Genomic DNA, 23,524 nt, shown 5'->3' with positions numbered 1-23,524 from the left:
AGTAGGCAGCTCAGCTGCAGAGGACAAAGAAATGCATTGCCAATTTAGCCTTATTCGTAGTAAACAAGTGATCATTATGGGTGACTTTAATTAACTAAACATTGGTTGGGTAGAAGAGAAATCTCATGATAAGAATAAAGAGGAATTTATTGAATTGTTGTGAGACAACTTTCTCAAGCAGCAAGTGAAAGAAGGAACTCAAGGTCAAAGAGTGTTAGATTTGTTCATAGCATCGGAAGGTGTCTCTGTAAAGAATATCACTACATTACTACCAGTTGGTGACAGTGATCATGACATGCTTTCTTGGAACATATCTAATTATATTGATGTTCCCATTTTAACAGGTTAATTGCTGAACAACAAAACTGAAAATTATGATTAACTTATGAGAATACTATCTTTTGTCCAATGGTATCATAGTTACTGAATGGTAAAAATGTCAGCAATGAATGGGAATCTTTAAAAACGTGCCCAAATGTGGCAGTGTCTAAACGTATCCCTAGGGTTTTGAAGAATAAATAGGCTTGGAATGAAATGGATGTGCAACCTTATTAAGCAAGAGATCCACAAAAAGAAGATGATGTGGAAAGAATATCATGAAAAGAAGAATGGGAGGAGTTATGAAATATATAAAGCATAGGCCTGAGAAATAACGAGTATTGTACAGAAAGCTTAATCAGAGAATGAAAAGAAATTGGCTATGCAGGCTAAAGACAATCCAAAAGAATTTTATCATTATGCCACAGGCAAAAGAAAGAATAAAAGTGGAAGAATAACTTTACTGAATGCAGATGGTACTCTAGTGTCAGAAGCTAATGAGATTGTTCAATTAATGAGTGCTCCACTTTGCTAAGAAATATCAACCAATGTATGTAAACACCTGAAAAGTTAGAGGTGCATGAAAATGAGGTTGGAGAGATGTTGCATGTCAGCAACTTCATTTTAAACCCATGTTGACATGGGTTTAAAATGAAGATTGTGTTTTAGCAATTTGCTCAATTTTATAACAATGTTATGACCACATTGTATAAAGAAAATGGATGAACTATGGTAATGTTCGATTTTGCTAAGGCATTTGATATGATACAACATGAAAGGCTGTTGCATAAACTGGAGAATATGGGATCAGAATATCTTGACTTGGATCAATGAATGGTTGCCAGATAGATATCAAAAAGTGGTATATAGTGGGTGTGAACCTACCAGTTAAGTGACTGGTGTTGTACCTCAGGGTACGGTCCTTGGTCATTGTTGAAAGTTTATTTTTCATTAGGTTAGACTATAATAAATTTAGTTTAATCCTTTATCCCAGTGAGAGCAAACAAAGTTTGCACCTGAAAATATATTCAGTCCTGAAGATATTTTCAGGCGCAAACTTTGTTTGCTCTCACTGGGATAAAGGATTAAACTAAATTTATTATATTACTTGGTCATTGTTGTTCAATCTATACATTAATGACATTAGTAAGGGTCTAACAGAAGATTGTGCAATTGTTTGCCAATGATGTGAAGATAGGCAGGGCAATCTGGGATGTTACTGATATTTAGCACTTACAAAATGATTTGAATAGGCTGGAAATTTGGGCAACAAAAATGGCTACAGTTTAATGTTAGTAAGTGTAAAGTTATGCACTTTGGTGTGGTGAGATTTTCAGCAGCATGTTATATTGTTATTATTATTAGTATTATTACATGACACCTACAGGGAGTCAAAAGACTCATCGAGGGAGGGCACCTAATCCACAGCGCTCTGTCTCCATCACTCAATCCACCAACTACAACAAACCACAACTACTTTCATCATCTACACCAACGCCATCTACCGTCGACCACCACCAACACTAGTATTTTCACAGACAATCACAAACATCCATGCCGGCGGCAGAATTTGAACCCTCAACCTTTTGGCTGGAGAGCAGATATGCTAACCACTTGGCCAATCATGGCCAGCACAACTGTGCATATCAGCAGGGTTATGCTACAGGCAACTGATGAGGCTAAGGATCTTGGCATAATGGTAGATAAGAATTTGAAGTTCAAAGGTCACATAGCAAAAGTTGCAAATAAAATAACTGCACTGTTGAAGCGAACCTTGATATTTCAGGATCAGGAAGTCATTTTGCCTCTTTATAAGCCCTTGATAAGATTATTGTACACAGATTTGGTGTCCTAGGTTCCAAGGGGATAAAGAAGATGTGGAAAACCTGTAAAGAAGAGTTACAAAGATTATATCGGGATTATGAGATTTAGATTATGAGGACAGATTGTAAGTATGTGGATTACAGACTCTAGTTAACAGGAGAAAGAGGGGTGATATGATAGAGGTATAAACTTCTGAATGGGTGTTATAGGATATCATCTGATGAAAATTTTCATTATATGGAAGGTGGGGAGAAAACACAGGAAGGTCATCCATGGATGTTAAGTTTGTTTGCAGACAAGAAAAGAATAAGAGCTAGGTTTTTCTCTCATAGAGTAGTGAGTGAGTGGAATAGTTTACCTTTAGGGGTAGTGAGTGCATCTAGTGTGAATGAATTTAAAGGAAGGTATGATAGCTGGTTTGGTTGATAAAGATATATACACACAGTAAAGTGATGCTTATTAAACATACTGCTTTATGAATGCAAGGAAATCAGAAATGGTTTATAGTATATGTCCAGCACTAGACTACAAAGATTACTGTGTGGTCTATTGGTGAAAAAAATACCAATAAACCCTTCTCTCAAACACTATAAAATTTTTAATTTTATTTTTGCAATTTTTTTTCAGTCATAACAATTCTATTTGATATATATATATTGTTGAAATTGCTACCAGCTTATTAGCAAAACAATTTCAATATGTTTGATTTCTGCTTTTAATACCTTTTGTAATAAAGCATACTATATTTTGTAATAAAGCAAACTACACTAGACAAATGTTTCATGTAATGCATTTTGATTTTGTTTTAATAAAAGAATGAATATAGTTTAAAGCATTCAACATTAATATAGTAATGATTAAAATTGAAAAAAAACTTACCATACCAAGCAATCTTAACTCATCTTCTCTATCCTTTTCAACTTTTTGTCGAGCAACAAATCCTCTCCATAACTGAAACAAATGCAAACTTTAAAATTTACAAATAAAACTTAAGCTATGTAATGATCATATTATAATAATATAAAAATATATGCAAATTATATTTTGAACAAACTGGTTAGGAACACGCTTCTTTATGAAGGCCAATTGTTGGTTGCATAAAAGATTGCCTTGGTTGAATAATCTATTTCATAATGAAGTTTCAGATAAGAAAAATGTATATATGGCATTTCTGGATTTTGTTAGATTATCTGTCATGATAGATTATCTTATAATTGTAACAGATGAAAATGGACACCTTTTTTTATTATTTTTTTTTTATGTTTCACACCGGTTATTAGTAAACCTATAGTACATTGGGCTAAGAATTCCCCCCTCCCCCTTTATTATCAAATTTATTTTTTCGTAATTTGTTTTATTTATTTTTGCATATTCTGGAAATCCTGCTCTAGAAAGCAAACATGGAACTTTTTGAAGGCACTTCATGCCTCCAATAAGCAAGGTGATCAAATTCATCTCCCACATAAACACAATCACAAAAATCCATGCCTATAGAGGAATTCAAATCTGTGATCTGTTTCTTGGTTGGAGAGTGGGTGTGCTGACCACTTTGCCAACCAGGCTGGCAAATATAGATTGTTAATAGATTTGTAATGTCAATGTCAAAAGCATCACAAGTATGCAGTACCATAGATCTCTGAATGCTGATGCTGAAATTCTGTTAATGATACTATGAATAATTTGAAGTAGATGATGATAAGCTAAAGAGAATTTTTGAAAATGTTGCTGATATAGCAATCATTTGTTGGTGGTGGAGGGAGAATTGAATCATTTAATATTTCAGGTAGATAAATGAAAGTTTATTCTACTTTACAATTCAAGAAGTTTTCATTCCAATCAATTCATAATTCAGTAAGCTTATATTCCAATCAATATATAATTCAGTGAGTTTATATTCCAATAATTTGCAATTCAAATGAGTTACAATTCCATTTCAATGACATAGCAAGTAATGTGCTTCATAACAATAATAAATAGCAATAATCATTTTCGAATGTTTTTTCTACTCTGTGCAAAAAGTGAAAAGAAGAAAACAGCAAGTATGTTATTAAGTAACGTTCCTTTAGATTAAAGAAAGAAAGAAAGAGAGAGAGAGAGAGAGAGAGAGAGAGAGAGAGAGTTTTTTTATAATCTTCTTTTCAACCAACTGAAACTATCACTAGTTTCAGTGGGTTGTGTTTCTGCAGTGAGTCTTTGAGTCTTTTGACTCACTGCAGAAACACAAACCATCAAAACATGACTTAAATTCATTCAATGTGGATAAGATGTGGCAGTTGTTTCATGTATGTGTCCAAAAAAAACATTAAATATTTATGGGATGTTAGATTGAATGAGAAAAAGGAATGTATTACAGAATGTGAGAAGTGCAATGAAAGGCTAAGATGTTCCAAAAATGAGAATGTGTTATCAGAAATAATCAGGAAATGGATCAGAGTGCTTGTGACGGTAATAATAGAAGTGATGTGGAAGAGCTTATTCAAGAGTTAATGAAAATGAAGAGCTGAGTTAAATGTATGGAGGAGGAAATTGAGTTTCCTCCTCCATACATTTAATTAACTCCATACATTATATTAACAAATAAGTTTCCAATTATAGACTGGTCTGTACATCTGCAGTTGTGATCAAGGTCTTGGAGAGATTGATTAGGAATAGAATATAAGACTGGGCTGATGGACATGGGATTCTTTATGATGATAATCATGGATCTGTGAAGAACAGGTCTTGTTTTAGCAATCTGCTTATGTTTTATGAAAAGGTGATGAATGTGTTGGATAAGGGAGAATCATATACAGGCAGGGGTTCTCAAACTTTTTAAATTTTGTACCACATAAATAAGAATCAAAAAATATATGTACCACCAAGTCAAGAAAGCCATTTTGTCAGCATAAATCAAAAACGCCACTCCACATTCATACGAATGTAAACATAATATTTATTTTTAATATCATTTATGTTAAATAATAACTTTCCTTTATTTTTTTACGCGAATATCACATAATTATCTTAATAAAATACATTTTCACGTAAAATAATATATTACTCTTAAACTTGCAACAACTTGCTTTTGTTTTCATTATGTTTCATTATGTTTCTCAGTCTACTCATTACAATATTAAAATACATTTTTCTTTTTTACCGGAATATCACATAATTATCTTAATAAAATACATTTTTCTTTTTTACCGGAATATCACATAATTATCTTAATAAAATACATTTTCACGTAAAATAATATATTACTCTTAAACTTGCAACAATCTATTGCTTTTCTTTTTCATTATGTTTCATTTCAGTCTACTCGTTACAATATTAAAACACATTTTTCTGAACATTTATTTAAATATTTTGTGCAAAAATTGTACCACCAAAAATAACGTAATGTATCATTAGTGGTACATGTACCACAGTTTGAGAAACGATGATATATGGTGATATTCTTGGACTTTGCAAAAGCACTCAATAGATTATCACTTAGTGTACAAGCTGCAGAGGAAAGGAATAGATAATATATTGGTTAGATTGATCAAAGATTGGCTCTCTTCTCTGAACGATACCAACAAGTTGTGCATGATGGAGATGTGTTTCAGAAAAAGAAAGGTGACCAGTGGCATGCCTCAGGGTTCTGTTATTGGATCCCTACTGTGTTATTATTATTATTATTATTATTACAGGCAACTCCAAGGAGTTCTTAGACTCATCGAGAGAAGCTCTAAACATCATGTCAAGAACTATCCAACATTTGAGCAGTATCTCTCCTACTTTGATTTGAACTCATTCATAGTCATGACATATTCAACAGAATATGGCAACTAGGGATTGTCGGTTTTTAAAAAACGGGTTTACAAACCAGTTTCTTTTGGATGAATTTGTAAAATTCGAAAACCGGTTTTTAAATTTAAAAAACAGATTTTAGATAGTAGAACTAATATGTAAAAATTAATTAATTATTTAATTAAAAACGTCAACATTTTGACTTGAAACCGATGTATGAGAGAGGTCTGAAAAGTTCTCGGCCTAACAATGAAAAAACGAATTTATCATTTCAAAATTATTTTTATTTATCAACATAATCTCCCTTAAGACTAATACATTTATTCCAGCGATGCTCCAGTGCCATTATCCTGTCCTTGTAGTGGTTCTCAATAAGATCTGCAAAATACCCCTCTACAGCTGCAATCACCTCTTGATTCGAAGAAAAACGCTGACCAGTGAGGAAGAGTTTCAGTTTTGGGAAGAGACAGAAGTCAGAGGGAGCCAAATCTGAGGAATAGGGTGGATGTTCTAACAATTCATAGTACAGATCCCTTAATTTTCCCATTGCTATAACACCTTTGTGGGCAGGTGCATTGTCCTGATGAAAGATGATTTTTTCTTCTGAAAACAGGGTCTTTTCTCATGAATTTTGTCGTCTAGTCTGGTTAAAAGATTGGAATAATATTCCCTGGCTATTGTTTTACCCTTTTCAAAATAATTAATAAACAAAATTCCTTTAGCATTACAAAACAACGATGCCATGGCCTTTCCTGCTGATGGAACCGACCTTGTCTTCTTTGTGCTGAACAACTGGCTTCTGTCCACTGTTTTGACTGCTGTTTGGATTCAGCTGTTAATGGTGAATCCAAGTCTCATCCATAGTAAAAAATCGATGCACAAAATCAGTTTTATTCTTGTTAAAATGCTCCAAGCAATGTTCAGAGATTTTCATGCGAGTGTGTTTTTGATCTGCTGTGAGCAAGCATGGTACCCATCTTGCGAAAAGCTTTTTCATCTGAAATTCTTCATGCAAAATATATCCTACATCTTCTTTTGAAATGCCTATAGTCTCAGCAATGTCACGCACTTTGACTCGCTGATCATTCAATATCATATCACGCACTTGATCAATTTATTTATTTATTCGTATGGAGTTTCCTCCCTTTTTCTCCCCTATCCCTATTGGGGTGAGTTGAGCCCCTCAGGGATTACGTATTTATGGCTGTAGATCCATGTGTGTGTTAACGGGGCCAGTTTGCATGCTTGCAGGATGAAAAACGCCATATAAACTGCCATGGAAAACCCTACTGCCCGCGCCCAAGACCGGCTAACTTGGCTATGGCTGAGGAAGATCCTCAAATTCCTCACGTCTTCAACGGATATCGAAGCTGGGACACTCCTTCCCCAATCATATGGTTGCGAAGCACACAGCTACTAGGCTAACCGAACACTTGATCAATGATTTCTAGTGTTGTTACACTTTTTGGATGTCCTTCACGTGGATCATCTTCAAGTCTGGTACGGACACGTTTAAAGTTGGCAGCGCAATTCTTAATTGTTGAAAATGAAGGAAAAGAGTGCCCATAAACTTTTATGAACTTCGAATGAATTTCTTTTGCCGTTAAACCTTCTTTTATAAAGAATTTTATAACTGCATGATACTCAATTTTATCCATTTCAAGGGATACAGACAGCTGTATAAAACAAACTACTCGATAGAATGGCTTGTAATTTCACATGGATGCTTATGACAGATGTACCAACTTGGAAAAAAAATCTTGCCGATAGTGTTGCCATCTACTGTTGAGGCCAAGAATGTTTCAGACCACCCTCATATATGTTACAAGCAGGGGCAGCTTGTTCATAGGCACTGCAGAACTGCAGCACTCACAATTTTTATCTATATATAAATATATTTATTAATTTATTTATATTTGCTTGTAATATTTAATTTTATCACCAACAATCTGATACAATTCTCTTATTTTGTATAAAAAATAATAAAAATTTATCTTGTAGCACTTAGGAGGGCGAAGGACGCTAGCAGCACTGCGTTTACCACAGTGTCATATTGCTAGTATTTGCTATGTGCGCAAGCATATGCACATCGTAGTGAGATGCGAGCTATTAGCATAACGTGGCACTGTTCATCGCAGTTCCACTTAGTTTATATGCAGTTTGCGCCAGTAGTAGAGTGTTCGTAATGCTTATCGTGTTTACTCCGTCTCTTTAAATATTTGGATATTACAATTAAAGATATAACATTTGTTATAGTTTTTATTTAGAACATTATCGGGGTTATGATAATGGATTTTACTTTTAAGCAATTTTGAATGATACTAAACTGTATAATTTTATCGATAATAAACAATATTTTTTTATGAAACAATATTGTTTATGAAAAAATATTGTTTATCGATAATAAACAATATTTTTTTATGAAACAAAACAAGAAGAATATATTTTATTTTTAGGTAATTTTGAATTATACCAAGCTGTATAATTTTATTGATAATAAAAAATATTTTTTCATGTTTAATTTTTTTTTAAATTTTTATCATAGTTTTGATATTTTATCCAAACATGTATGCACTATACTTACAGTGTGTATATATATTTCAAAAGTTGCAGCACTCCCATGATTTCAAGCAAGAGCCGCCACTTTACAAATGAGGAATTGGAAGATGTCATAAAGTGTGAAGATGACTATGGCGATGATTTTTTAAAATTCTCTTGATCTTGATAACAACTGTGGATTCCCTATGTTGTCTGACAGTTACAAACAATCAATTTCCCAAATTAGAAAAATTTGCAAATTTTTTAGAAAATCTCCTGTAAGAGATAGCATCCTTCAGAATATGTAAAACAAGAAAAAGGAAAGGAATTAAGTCTGAATCTTGACTGCCAAATGAGATGGAACTGTTTAGAAGCCATGAGTAAAAGATTATTTATACCATTAAAAGAATGTGTTGTTTTAGTTTTGAATGATATTGGTGCTTCTTATATGTGGAATGAAGCTCAATATCCTAAAATCATGGAGCTTCTTAAAGTGCTGGGATCAGTACGTCCAGCAGCTGAGGTCTTAGTACAGCGAGCCAATTTATTAACAAGTGAAGGCATGTTTGAATTTCTGTTAAATGAACTAAAAAATGTAAAGACTGAAATTAGTTCCAAATTATTAAATGCTTTAGAAGTACGAATTCAAGAAAGAAGACTAGTTGGATTGGTAACCCTTTGGATATATTTGCAAAATTATTATTATTATTATTATTTAGGCCTCCATATAGTCAAAATACTCATCACGATAGGTCCTTCATAGGAAACACAAAGTCTATCAAGATTCATTGTGGGAGGTCCCTCCTAGGAAACACAAAGTCTATCATACCACTCCTTAAACTCATTGATCGTTCTCGCTCTCACCACTCTATCAGGCAATGCATTCCATGGTTCAACCACCCTCCATTCAAAGAAACCACTCCTCACCCTCTTGCTCAGAGTTTTCATTTCGTAACTTCCAGGGATGGCTCCTTGTCATCACTCCTTCCCGATGTTCAACCAAGCGAAAGCACTCCCCAGTGTCAACCCTGTAACCACCTCTGAACAGTTTAAAAGTCTCAATCATATCACCTTTACTTCTATCCACCAAACTCTGCAGTCCACATTCCCTCATCTAATCCTCATAACTACCATTGTACAGTCCTGAAACCATCTTTGTTATTTATCTTTGTAGTCTTTCCATAGTTAATTTAACCTTTCAAATCCAGGGACCAAATCTGAGAACAATAGTCTAAGTGTGGTCTGATTGGGGTCTTATACAACGGAATGATAACTCTTTTATCTCTGCAGGTCAGCAGCCTTCTCATTATTGCAGCAATCCTCTGTGTTATCTTCACCACCTTTGCAATATGTCCCCTGAATTTCAGGTTTCTATCAATCATCAATTCCACATCTCTTGTCTGCCCTACTTCCTCCAATAGAGTATGCAGCGTCCCATCGATGTGTCCCAAACCTCAAGACCTTACATTTTGCTGCATTAAACCAATACCCAATTCATTCGCCCATCTGTCTAGCTTATTCAAATCCTCTTGCAGGGCTACCACATCTAATAACCCTTCCCAGCTTCACATCATCTACAAACAGCTGAATATTACCCTGCAATCCACTGACAATGTCATTGATATAAAGGTTAAACAATATAGGTCCCAGTACTGAGCCTTGTGGGACTCCACTTGTAACCCTCTTCCTTCTTGAAACTGCCCCACCGTGCACAAACCTATCGGACAGCCAATCCGATGGGAGGAAGTTGGTGAGTTAGAGATGACTATAACTGACCTCGTTAAGTCAGAGGTGGGAGATTCTAAACATAAAGAGATGAGTGGTATGATAGAGGGCAAGAATAGCGTAAGAAATATGAATAAAATAATGAGAGTGGGGAGTATGGATAGGTTGAATGATTGTGAAGTTTTTGGAGATGGTCTCAAATGGGAGGATGAATGGCAAATAAGAGTGGCTGACTTGCAGAGAGAGAGACAGATGAGCTGAAAGAGTAGGTAAAATGTCTAGGGAATGAGATGAGAAGTGTGAAAAATGAGATTAAGCGAATGGAGGAGACGAATGCAAGGCGAATCAGAGTAGGAGTGAGAGAGAGTTATAGGAATGATTGATGAGGAGAGAATAGGAACAGTAGAAGAGAGGGAATGAGAGAGAGTTATGTGAATGATAGAAGAGGAGAGAATAGGATAAGTGGAAGAGAGAGGAATGAGAGAGAGATATGGGAATGAAAGAAGAGGAGATAATAGGAACAGTGTAAGAGAGGGAATGAGAGAAGAGGAGAGCAGGTAAGTAGTGGAACACAGAGAGAAAGTGCTAGAGAGAGAGAGAGAGAGAGAGAGAGAGTGATGGGTGAATGCATGTGAGCAATTGAGGAAAAGGGTGGAAAGAGGTGTAATGTATGGGGACTCAATGATCTGTGGTGTGCAAGATAGGATGAATGAGGAGTGTTTGCCTGGAGGAACGATAGAAAGGGTGGTTATGGTAATTAAGAGGGGTGAAAGGGTGGATGAAATGATTGTGATGGTAGGAACAAATGACTTGAGAGGTAATGTAAATTGGGCAGCAAGAAATATGAGATTCTTGGTTGAGGTTGTACGAAATAGAGGAAAGATAGTGTGCATTTTGCCTAGGTATGATAGTGATGAGCTGAACAGAAGAGCAGTAATATTGAATAACATAATAACTAGAATGTGTCAGAAGAGAGGAATGGAATATGTAGATGCTGGGTGTTTCGGGACTGAGAGGAATTTTATGCGAGAGCCGGCTTGCATTTGAATGAGGAAGGACGTAGGCATCTGGAGAGACTGCTGTTCTGAACGAGTCAGTGTGTCAATGCAGGGAAACTAGAATGCCCGTGGTGGATGGTAACTAGGGTGGCCTCTTGTGGGAATGGGTACTTGGGAGAAGGGGACGACATCAGGTAACGCCGAGCTAAGTGGAGTCTAGAGGGGATAATGCTGGGTAGAGAAACAGTGGCATTTTTATGCTTTATACTAATGCCAGGAGTATCCAGAATAAAGGAGAGGAATTGGTAGTGCTGATAGCATCAGCCTGGCCAAAGATTATTGGGATCACTGAGACATGTTTGACAGAAGAGGATATAATAACAGGAATAGAAGTGGCAGGGTACAGCATTTTTCGGCAGGATAGGAAGGGAAAGCGTGGTGGTGAAGTACTGCTTATGATAAGTGACGACTTATGTCCTCTAAGAGTGGAGGCTTTGGAAGGCAGTGACAATAATGATTTTGAAAGCCTATGGTGTGAGGTAGAAGTGGACAAGACAGGATATTTAGTGGGGTGTTGCTACAAACCATGGAGCACGGAGGGTGTGGACCAGGAGATGTTTAGACAGTTCAGCTTGGCAAGTGCAAGAAGAATGATTGTTATGGGAGATTTTAACTACAACAATATAAATTGGGGAAAGAAAGATGCATGTAGCAATAAGGGAATAGAATTTCTAGAATTCTTGAGGGACAAATGTCTTAGGCAACATGTAATTGAGGGAACAAGGGTTCAAGAGTTTTGGATTTAGTCATAGCATCATTAGAATTGATAATAACTAGGATGACATCTCTCACACCAGTTGGAGATAGTGACCATGTAGTTTTGACTTGGAAGATGAATAGACATGTAGGAGTATCAAAGAGACAGGAACGTATGTGGAATTATAAGGCAAGTGATTATAATAATCTCAGATATCAACTTGGAAAATTTCATGGAGGGAGGAATTGGAAGGCTGGGATATCATTAGTGCTTGGGAAATTTGAAGGAACATTTGTTAGCAACAAAAGTAAGCTGTATTCCATGAGTGAAGAAGAGGACATAATTTGGTGTAAAGTGGATGACAAACAATATTAAATAGGAACTGCATGTGAAAAAGAGGCTTTGGAAGAGATATAAGGAGACAGGTTAAGAGCAGATGCATGAAGAATATAAGACACAGGCCAGGAGAGTGACTAGTATGGTAAGGAACATGAAACTGGAATATGAGAAGGGATTGGCCCTAAGATCCAAAGAAAATCCTAGGGAGTATTTTAGCTATGTGGGCAGTAGGAGGAGAAATGATTGTGGAAGAATGACATTGTGGGATAAAAATGGTAATAGAGTGGCTGATGCAGAGGACATAGTGGAATTGTTCAATAAACTCTTTACTGGTGCATTTCATCCTGGAGGAGTAAATTTTAATACTAGAGGGATAGGGCAGGTTCGAGGTTTAGAGGGACAGGAGGAGAACGTGTTGCACATACTGAGTACTCTGGATGTCAGTAAATTCACAAAACATGTCAACAAAGAAATCTCGTGTATTTCCACTAGCTGCAAAACTTGATATTATTAAGTTATCTGGAAAAAATATTGTCTAGAATATATCCAAATTTTTGTATGGAAACAGATTCTGATGATGAATATATCGAAGATGGAGAATCTATTAATCAGGGCATTGCTCTTTTAAAAGAAGCCATGGAAAAATCAATTCATAGGTTTCTCGAGAAACCTGAAGAAATAATATTAAATCAGAAGACAATGAAAGCCAAATTTTCAGTAATTGAGGGAACCAATAAAAGAACAAAGAATTTAGATTTATTATTGGATACCCTGAAAACAATAAAACCAAGTTCAGTAGCCAATGAGAGAGTATTTTTTTATTTCAGGCAATTTTGTATCTAGAATAAGAGAAAGATTAAGTAATCGTTCAGTGAACATTTTATGTTTTTTGAAATCATATTTGCTGAAAAAAAATACTAAATGAAATAAAAATTTATAATTTATATTTTGTATGGATTTTAGTTATTTTAGTTTTTTTTTTCTATTTGGTTTTGTATCAAGTATATTTTATTTTGTTATATTTCCATAAATATTAAATAAACTGAAACATTTTTAAATAATTATAAATTTTTTTTACTGTTTTAATTATTATTATTATTTTTTTTGTAAAAATTCGAAAACCGGTTTAACTGCTTTTTTGTTTTGGAAATACTGGAATTTGAAAACCAGTTTTTTCGAAAGTTGTTTTTTGTATAAACTTTACAGGCAACCTATTCCACTCATTCACTACTCTCCAAGCAAAAAACCTAGTTCTAACATCCTTGCTAGATACACTCCCACTCAGTTTCCATGGGTGGCCCTAGTTCTTCCACCACCAGACCTGTTCTGAAAAATTTCCTCTCAATCTTGTAAAAACCCCCTCGGTAATTTGTATGTCTCAATCATATCTCCCCCCCCCCTTTTTACGCCTATCATCCCTATCATTTAGATTCTGTAACCCACAAACCTTCAACTTATTCTCATAAGGTTCATTCCATAGACCTGCTACCATCTTGGTCACTTGCCTCTGGATCCTTACCTCCTCCTCATCACCAAAAAACCCTGGCATCCAGATCTGCATGCAGTTGCAGTAGTCAAGATGGGGTCTTATCAAAGTTTGATAAAGAGGAACAATAACCTGCTTGTCTCTATTGTCAAAGTATTCTTCAGTAACCAAGTAATCTGATGAGCTGCTTTAGCCACTTTTGCTATGTGTCCTCTAAACTTTTACTCACTGTCCACTATCACTCCTAAGTCTCTGGCTTCGTCAATTTCCTGTACTCCAGGAACTTGCCAGCCTGATTGGCTGAGTGGTTAGCGTATCCACTCTCCTGCGGGTTTGAATCCTGCCGTGGGCATGGATGTTTGTAATTGTCTGTAAAAATACTAGTGGTGGTGGTCGGCAGTAGATGGCATTGGTGTAAATGATGAAGGTAGTTGTGGTTGGTAGATTGGTGGAGATGAAGAATTATAGAGTAGGTACCCTTCCTCAATGAGTCTTTGGACTCCCTGGAGTGTTATATAATAATAATAATAATAATGATAACAATATCTTTTCAACCCAAAATAGTAAGAATATCAGCAGTGCATGATATTGGAATTCGTCCCTAGAAGAATAAATAAGGTGGCAGTGAAATCGATGTGGAGTTATATTAAGCAAGAGATTATTAATAAAAAGATTAGATGCTGAAGTCACTAGTAGTTGTGGTTGGTAGACTGGTGGAGATGAAGAATTATAGAGTAGGTACCCTTCCTCAATGAGTCTTTGGACTCCCTGGAGTGTTATGTAATAATAATAATAATAATGATAATGATATCTTTTCAACCCAAAATGCATAACCTTACACTTTGCCAGATTAAACTGACATGGATAGACTTTGCCCAGTCTGACAGTCTATCCAAATCATCCTGCAAAATTTTGACATGTGTATTAACTATTGCTCTACCCAACTTTACATCATCAGCAAATAACCGAACAGTTATTTAGAATGCCCTCTGCAGTTCACCAAGTTTCACTGATACCAATAATCTTTGGATAGACTGAGTGAATTGATGCTGTAAACTCACTCCCTTAATTCCTAATGCTCCTAGCATTTGTACACTGAAAAACTAGTACACTGCCAATATTCTTATAGCCATTATTATACCTCTCATACTTCATCTATCTATATAGTACAGAACTCCTCATTTCTCAAACTGCTATCCTCATGATGCCATCCCTGCTACGTTCCATCCATGCAATTCTAGTTCCATGTCATGAGACATTCACTTGCTCAGAAAATAACAGTCTCTCTCTCCAAATGCCTGCATCCTTCTTCATTCAAATGTATTCAATCTGTTTGGCAAATGCCACCAGCATACCATCTGCATTCAGTAGAGTTGACTTGCAGCATAACGATAGAATTCTTCTGAGTTCTTCATCAGAGCCAGTTTACTATTCATTACAGAGCCAGTTTCTACTCATACTCACATTCAACTTTCTGTACAGCAGTTTTAACTTCTCTGATCTGCACTTATAATTTTCATAACTGACATCATCCTTATGCACATGGTATTCCTTCTGCATCTAATCTTTTTATTAATAATCTCTTGCTTAATATAACTCTGCATTGATTTCACTGCTACCTTGTTTATTCTTCTAGGGGCAAATTCCAATCCCATGCACTGCTGATATTCCTACTATCTAGTGACCAATACCATGTGATCGAACGTAGTATTCTCCTCAGTTGGTCATTATTTCATGCTTTGAAGTTCACAATGTCACCTTTTCTAAAGTAAAGCATGATTCACTGTCACCAATGAGGCAAAAGTCGTTTCTTTTACTGAAACCCCCTCTGACACTGTTAACCAGGTCTAATACTCTTTGGCCTTGAGTTCCTTTTATCACATGCTGCTTATGGAATTATCATACAGTCTATTGTATGACAACAGATTGATCTATTATCATACAACAGATGAATAAATTTGACACAATCTATTGCATGATCATTTAATTATTCAAACAATGAATTGATCAATGATTGAATAATTAAAGTCACCAAGATTTTTATTAATTTAGTACCCATTAGGTTTATTTTACAATGCATTTAATCGTCACTAGCAGATGATCCACTAGGCCATACCAACACCCAACCATGTATTTTATACTGTTGTACTTCACCTTGCATCAAACAGCCTCAATCTCACTGCTACATGGAAAACTGTTACTAATATCGCAATCATAGTTATCCACCATGATCATTAGCATCACACTTCCTTCTCTCCTATCTTGCTTAACCTCCCTAAAAATACTGATCTCTTCACACTCAGTATCAGTGTATCAGTTGTTGTACACCTGTCTCTGATGGCCAGGTCTCACTAAAGACAATAATCTCAGGCCACAACATATTGCATGATCATTTAATTATTCAAACATTCATTGATCGACGTTTGAACAAAGCAAGTCACCAAGATTTTTAATCATTTAGTACACATTAGCTTTATTTGACAATGCATTTAATCGTCACTAGTAGATGATCCACTAGGTCTGTACCAGCACCTAACCATGTATTTCATACTGTTGTACTCCACCTTGCATCAAACAGCCTCAATCTCACTGCTACATGGAAAACTGTTACTAATATCGCAATCATAGCAATCTATCCTAACTGGACTTGAATCATTCAATATCATTAGTATAACACCTCCTCCTACTCCTCTCCTATCTTGCTTAACCTCCCTAAAAAATCTGTGATATAATAAGTTACTTCTATGCTTTTTTATATACTCTCCTCTCTATTCTTCCTTCGAACTCATTCCATAAGTCCAAAAACTTGCAACCATTCTTTCTATTCAGGCTATGCATCGAACTGCTTGCTATCATAGGTCTTTTTTTCTTAATTCTATGTTATCATGTCTAGCAATATACTATTTTCACTCCTGTTTCTTCTAGTAGTATCCTTACATGTCCTCTCATCTGTATTTATTTGCAAGCAAATCATTTGTTCTTATCACAACTACTATTTCTTTTACTTTTCTTTTCTACTTTTCAATTACATTCATTAAATTTTTGATTTTATCACCTGGAAAACACTCGAATCACATGTTTTATAACTGAATTTCCATATCATATAATATCCTTTTTATAATTGATTTTACATACCTGATTATCATTACTCAATATCTTACTTGATTCAGTGCTCTTTTGTTTCTCTTTTTGCTGCTTGCCATTCCTGTGCTTTCTGATCACTTTTCGACTTCTTACAATTCCCTCATCATCCACCTAATGATTTGCTTTAGCCTAGATATTTTCAAAGTTAATGCATACTCAATATCCTTCGCAGTTTCCAAAACAGCATGGTTATGTTCAATGGAGCACGCTACCTTCTTAAAAATTTCATTACATAAATTTCATTCGATTACATAAATGATTTGTGGATGTTTAGTGCGGATGGAAGAAGGGTGTGTGCGAAGTGTGACCTGAATGAGGAATTGATGAATGCGAATATGAAACTGATGACAGAAAGTGGTAGTACCCATTGTGTCACGAGTGCATGTTTGAAAGAGTAGGATGGTGAGAAAGACAGCCGAAAAAATGTTAAAAAATCAGGAAAAAAAAAAGAGCGATTTGACAACCGTAACGGATGTTAAAAGGGATGAAAGTGAGGCGGAAAGAAACGAAATTGAGAGAACAAATGAAAGTAGAAATGGTGTGATGGAGAAATTGCAAGTAAAAAAAACCGAAAGAATGAATGATAGCGAAAAACGAATGAATGATGGCGAAAATTGGACGCATGTTGGAACGAAAGTACTGAACCAAAGAAAGATGAATGACAGTAAAAGTGAGAAGAATGATAGCGAAAGTTGGATGCATGTTAGTCCGAAAGTACAGAAACAAAGAAAGATATGTGAGAGTGTAAGTGAGAAGAATGATAGTGAAAGTTGGATGTATGTTGGACCGAAAGTACAGAAACAAAGAAGGATGAATGAGAGGGAAAGTTAGAAGAGGGGGTCGAGAGTTAGAAAGATTTAATGATAGAGAGAATGTGTCGCGAGGTTCGGAAAGTGAATTGGATTGGATGAAGCAAGAAATGAAATGGATGCAGAATGAAATTAAGAGAATTCAGGTCAAAACTATTAAAATAAATCATGATGGCATGAAAGAGTTAACGAAAGATGAGCGAATGGCATTGTATGGCGACTCCATTATTAAAGGTGTGCTAGAGGATAAAATGCACAAGGTATGTTTTTCAGGCGGTAAACAGAGTAGAGTGATTGAGGCATTGAATATGAGGTGGGAACGAGCAAAAGAGTTAATAGTATTAATTGGTACAAATGATTTGAGAGAGAACAAAGAGCATGTCAAAATGAATGCCAGCAGACTGCTTGGAAAGATAAAAGAGAATAGTGTGACAAGAAGGGTAGTCAGTGTGATGCCTAGGTATGATTGGGGTGAAATGAGGCGGAGAGCAAGGATTATGAATGATATTCTGGGGCTGAAATGTGTGAGGAGATGGGAGTAGAGTTTGTTAATGTGTGGAATGAGTTTGAGGAATGAAGTGAGGTGTATGGGAGCGATGGACTGCATTTGAGTGGTGATGGTGTGAGTTGCTTGGAGAGACTGCTGCTAGAAAGTAGAGAAGTGAATAGAGAGAATGAATCAGATCAAGAGGGAAGTGATATGGAAGAGCAGGAGAGTAAGACAGGAGAGATTGAAGAAGTGGAAATGAATGGGGAAGTGAGTGGTATGAGTATAGAAAATGAGAGAATGGGTGTGCAAGAGATGCAGGGAAACGGGGAGGCTCAGGGTGGACAGGGGTACACAGCGTGAGAAAGGTGGATGCTCCAAGAGGAGGTGAGAGCATGTGTCGGCAGGAAAGTAATGGGATGATCAGGGATCAAGAGGAAACAGATGGAATTGCAAAGGGTTCTAAAATGAAGAGGCAGAAAGGGAAATGGCCCCAGTCCAGCATGGAGAGATCACATCGAGTGAGTGGTATCAGTGGAACTAGCTGTAGATCCAGAAATGAGCTGTTGTGTTTGTATACCAATGCTAGAAGTATAAGAAACAAGGCGGTTGAAATGATTGCACTAATTGCGTCTGTGCACAGAAAGATTATTGGAATAAGTGAGACATGGTTAGATGAGGAAGACATCCTGACAGGAATAGAGATGGAAAGGTATAATGTGTTTCGTGAGGATAGAAGGGGTAAAAAGGGAGGGGGAGTGCTATTGATGATAGAGACAGAGTTATGTCCATACCAGGTAGAGATGCAAGAGGGAAATAGGGCCAGTGGTTTTGAGGCAGTATGGTGTGAGATAGAGGTGAATAGATCAAATACTTGGTGGGATGTTGTTATAGACCTGGTAATGTGGATGGTGGTGATAGTGAAATGTATAGTCAAATAAGCCAAGCAAATAAGAAAAGGGTGATCATTATGGGTGATTTTAATTATGGCAATATAGACTGGAATGAAGAGATAGCAACTGGAAGTAAAGAAAATGAGTTTCTTGAGTTTTTGAGGGATAACTACCTCAGACAGTATGTAACAGAGGGCACACAAGGATTAAGGGTCTTGGATTTGGTCATCTCATCGGAGGATGTAATTATCAGTGAGGTATCAAATCATCCACCAATTAGTGAAAGTGACCATGAGGTGATTACCTGGGTGGTTGCCAGCAGTGCAAGGACCCCTGTGAAAAAAGGATATATGTGGAACTACAAGGGGGGTGATTATGAAGAGCTCAGGAGACAGCTTGCAGGTGTAGCATGGAATGAGGAGTTAGCTGGAAAAGAGATCAATGCAGCTTGGGGGATTTTCAAAAATTATTTAGTAGATGCAATGTCTAAATGTATACCACGGGTGAGAAGGTTAAATAAGGTAGGTGTGAGATGGATGAATAAAGAGATTAAGCATGCGATACAGAGAAAAAGGGCATTGTGGAGGCAGCATAAGAGAAGTGGAAGTAACCAATTTTATGAGGTCTACAAAGACCAGGCAAGGAGGGTGACTTGGTTGGTGAGAGTAGCTAAAGAGAGGTATGAACAGCAGTTAGTTAATGAAGCCAAAAAGAATCCTGGGGAGTTCTTTCGATATGTAGCCAGCAAAAGAAAGAATGATTATGGAAGGATGACATTGATTGGAGGAAATTGTATAAAAACAGCTGTTGCAGAATGTGTGGTGGAGATACTTAATGAGCAGTTCATAAAGATCTTTCAATCTTGTGAATGTGACTTCATGGAGAGATTGAGAGCAGTTGATGATGGGGAGGAGAGACTGACTATAAGTGAGCAAGAGGTGTTTGGGGAGTTGAGTAAACTAGATGTAAATAAAGCTGTGGGACTTGATTATATATCACCGCGTATTCTGAAGGAATGTGCCAGAGAGTTGACACCTGCCTTGACATATTTTTTTAATATGAGTCTTGCACTTGGTCAAGTCCCTAAAGAGTGGAAGGAGGGGAAGACTGTGCCACTTCATAAAGGAGGTGATCGAACTCAAGCATCAAACTATAGGCCTATCTGTGTGTCAGGTGTTGTGGTTAAGTTGTTGGAGAAGCTTGTGAGAACTAGGATCCAGAGTTGGGTTGACAACAATGGTATAATCTTTGATGGACAGCATGGACTTGCTAAAGGGAGGTCATGTTTGAGTAATCTACTTACTTATTGCAATAAAGTGACTGCTTCCTTGGACAGAGGAGAAGGATACACAGTAATATACTTGGATTTTGCAAAAGCTTTTGATAGAGTACCTCATGATAAGTTGACAGTCAAACTAGAGGAGATGGGGTTTGATATTAGATTAGTGAATTGGATTGGAGACTGGCTATCTGATAGGTATCAACAAGTTGTGTATGGGGGTGCAATATCCAGGAAAAGGAAAGTCACTAGTGGAGTGCCTCAGGGGTCTGTTTTAGGGCCATTACTATTTAACTTGTATATTAATGATATTGGCAAAGATTTGGATGGAGATATTCAGTTGTTTGCAGATGATGCAAAGTTGGGACAAACCATAAAGAGTAGTGAAGATGTTGTGGCCTTGCAAGAAGACTTGAATAAATTGAGTGATTGGGCAAGCAAATGGAGATGTGAGTTCAATGTTGCAAAATGTAGGGTTTTAAAATTTGGAAAACAAAGATGGGATGCAGAATTTATGCTTGGTGAGAATATATTGTTGGAAGTAGAGGAAATAAGAGATCTCGGGTGATAGTGGATAAGGATCTAAAATTTAGGGGACACATCGCCAAAATTGTGAAGACAACACAAAGACTTCTCGGAATGATGCGGAGGATACTGACGTGTAGAAGTAGGGAGATTCTTGTTCCATTGTATAAAGCTTTGATTAGGCCACACATGGACTATTGTGCCCAGATTTGGTCACCTGGTTTTCAGAAGGATGAAGAGATGTTGGAAAGGGTCCAAAGGCGACTGATTAAGGTAGTTTCTGACCTCTGGAATGTCGAGTATGAGGAAAGATTGAAAAGATGTAATTTGTAGATTCTAGTGGAGAGAAGGAAGAGGGGAGATATGATAGAGACCTACAAGTTGGTAAGTGGTTGTTATAGGATCAATGGTGGGGAAGTTCTACAGAGAATAGTGGGAGATCAGGGGAGAACCAGAGGTCATCCCTGGAAACTGTATAAAGAGGGTGTGAGTAGGGGAGTGAGAGGCAGGTTTTTTTCATGCAGAGTTGTGAGTGATTGGAATGCCTTGCCTGAGAGTGTGGTGTCTGCAAGGAGTTTGAATGTGTTTAAGACACGGTATGATGAGATGTGTGTGAGATAAAAGGACCTCCTAGATGAGTCTTTGACTCCATGAGGTCTTGTTTAATAATAATAATAATAATAATAATTAGCATTCCTCGTGTTTGTTACTGTATTGTAGTTCTTGAGAGGTTTTCACACCATTTTATGATAATACTTTAATATTGTGGAAATATTAAATATATCAAATACTATGAATAAATGAAAATCAGCAGTCAAATTACTATAAAAAAAATAATTATTCTAGGAAAGTAACTAAGAAAATAACACAATAAAAACACTAAAAATAACTTCACACTAGCTATAAATACACCAAACCATTCACTATATACCCTCGAATCAGACCTAAACTAGTAAGTTAATGATAAATTTGTTATTACTTAATTTTATGCACTGAATTCTGTAACAAAAAAATAAAATTATTTTATTTACTTGATATCTTTATTTTTACATATTGTTTTCCTTGCATGGCTGTACAAAACAATAACTCAAATTCTGAGTTTCAAATGAGTGCACATGTGTACTGGAATGGAATAATGGTTTTCTTTGGAAGTAGAGTAAAAAATATAAGGAATGAAATCAGAAACCAATAGATTTTATCTGAGAAAGTTTTGAGAAAATTCTAAATAGTTTTCATCGTGATTTGCACAATCTAAATTACTGTGTATTATATTGCACATGAGATGGAAACTGTATTCTAAAAAAAAAAAAAAAAAAACATTTCCATTGACGTGAAAGAACTGTTTAGAAAATTTATCAAGCCAACTGAAGTTGTCTGAAGTGTTTTTCCTGAGAGATATTTCTGAAACAGGACAAAATTTCTGATATGATCTTTACAATGAAGTCTACTGGGTATAATTTTTTAAAGTTTTTTTTTTATTTGGAAGTGTCAAATTATAGACCAGTTTGTGTTTCATTAGTAACTATCTTGGAGAAATTAGTGAGGGACCATATACAGCACATGAGCAGATGAGGGTAATGTTATCTGTGAGAGTCAACATGGATTTGTTAAGGGGTGCTCTTGCTTTAGTAATATGATGGCCTTTTATAATAACATGACAAGATGAGGGAAAGGCATATTCTGCCATTATTTTTGGATTTTGCAAAGGCATTTGACAGGGCGCCACATGATAAGCTGATATTTAAGTTGGCACATGAATTTAGATGTCAGGTTAGTCAACTGGATTCAGGATTGGCTATCTGATAGGTATGAGAAAAGATCCAGAGGAAGGCCAAGATATAAGTGGATTGATAAGGTAAAACGTGCCTTAGAAGATAGAAATATAAGATCTGATAATGTTGAAGTCGTGATAGGTAATAGATGGATTTGGAGGAAAATTGTAGATAGGAAGTTAGTAATGATGTAAATTTTTTGTGTAGTACTATTGTATCCTGTACACCCCTTGAGGGTACATGTCAGGAATTTGATGATGATGATGATGATGATATCAAGGAGGCAGAAGGTTACAAGTGGGATCCACAGAACTCAGTACTGGGACCTGTATTGTGTAACCTTTATATCAATGATATTGCGAATGGATTGCAGAGGGATATTCAGTTGTTTGCAGGTGATATGAAGATAGAAAGGGTTATTAGTAATAGTGCAGATGTGGCAGCGCTGCAAGAGGATATGAATAAACTGGATAAACGGGCCAATAAATTGGAGTCGGTTTAGTGCAGCAAAATGTAGAGTCTTAACGTTTGGGATACATCAATGGGAGGATGCATACTCTGTTGGAGGAGCTATTCTGGAGGAAGTAGGGAGAGATAAGAGATCTGGGGGTGATGATTAATAGAAACCTGAAATTCAGGATTGCCTCAATACTGAGAAGGACACTGACCTGCAGAGATAAAAGAATTAAAGATAAAAGAAAGGGTAGAGAGGTAGATAACAAAGATCATTTCAGGAATGTAAAATGCTAGTTATGAGGATCAGCTGAAGGAAATGTGGACTGCAGAGTTTGGTAGATAAAAGGAGAGGTGATATGACTGATATTTTTAAACTGTTGAGAGGTAGTTACAGGGTTGACAC

General features: G+C 36.2%; 1 protein-coding gene across 1 annotated transcript in view; it reads right to left on the bottom strand.

The window, feature by feature from the left end:
- LOC150108342 (dynein regulatory complex subunit 11-like) overlaps positions 1-23,524 on the bottom strand; it is a 286,902-nt gene that overhangs the window by 195,973 nt on the left and 67,405 nt on the right. Inside the window, exon 5 of the mRNA XM_090390448.1 lies at positions 3,022-3,093. Coding sequence (XP_090246574.1) covers positions 3,022-3,093 — 72 coding nt within the window. The remainder of the gene's footprint in view (positions 1-3,021; positions 3,094-23,524) is intronic.

The sequence above is a fragment of the Typopeltis vanoorti genome, chromosome 3 (genome assembly GCF_054136105.1).
Source record: "Typopeltis vanoorti isolate ZY-2024b chromosome 3, IOZ_Tvanoo_1.0, whole genome shotgun sequence".
Taxonomy (NCBI): Eukaryota; Metazoa; Arthropoda; class Arachnida; order Uropygi; family Thelyphonidae; genus Typopeltis; species Typopeltis vanoorti.
This window is presented reverse-complemented; position numbering and strand designations above follow the sequence as displayed.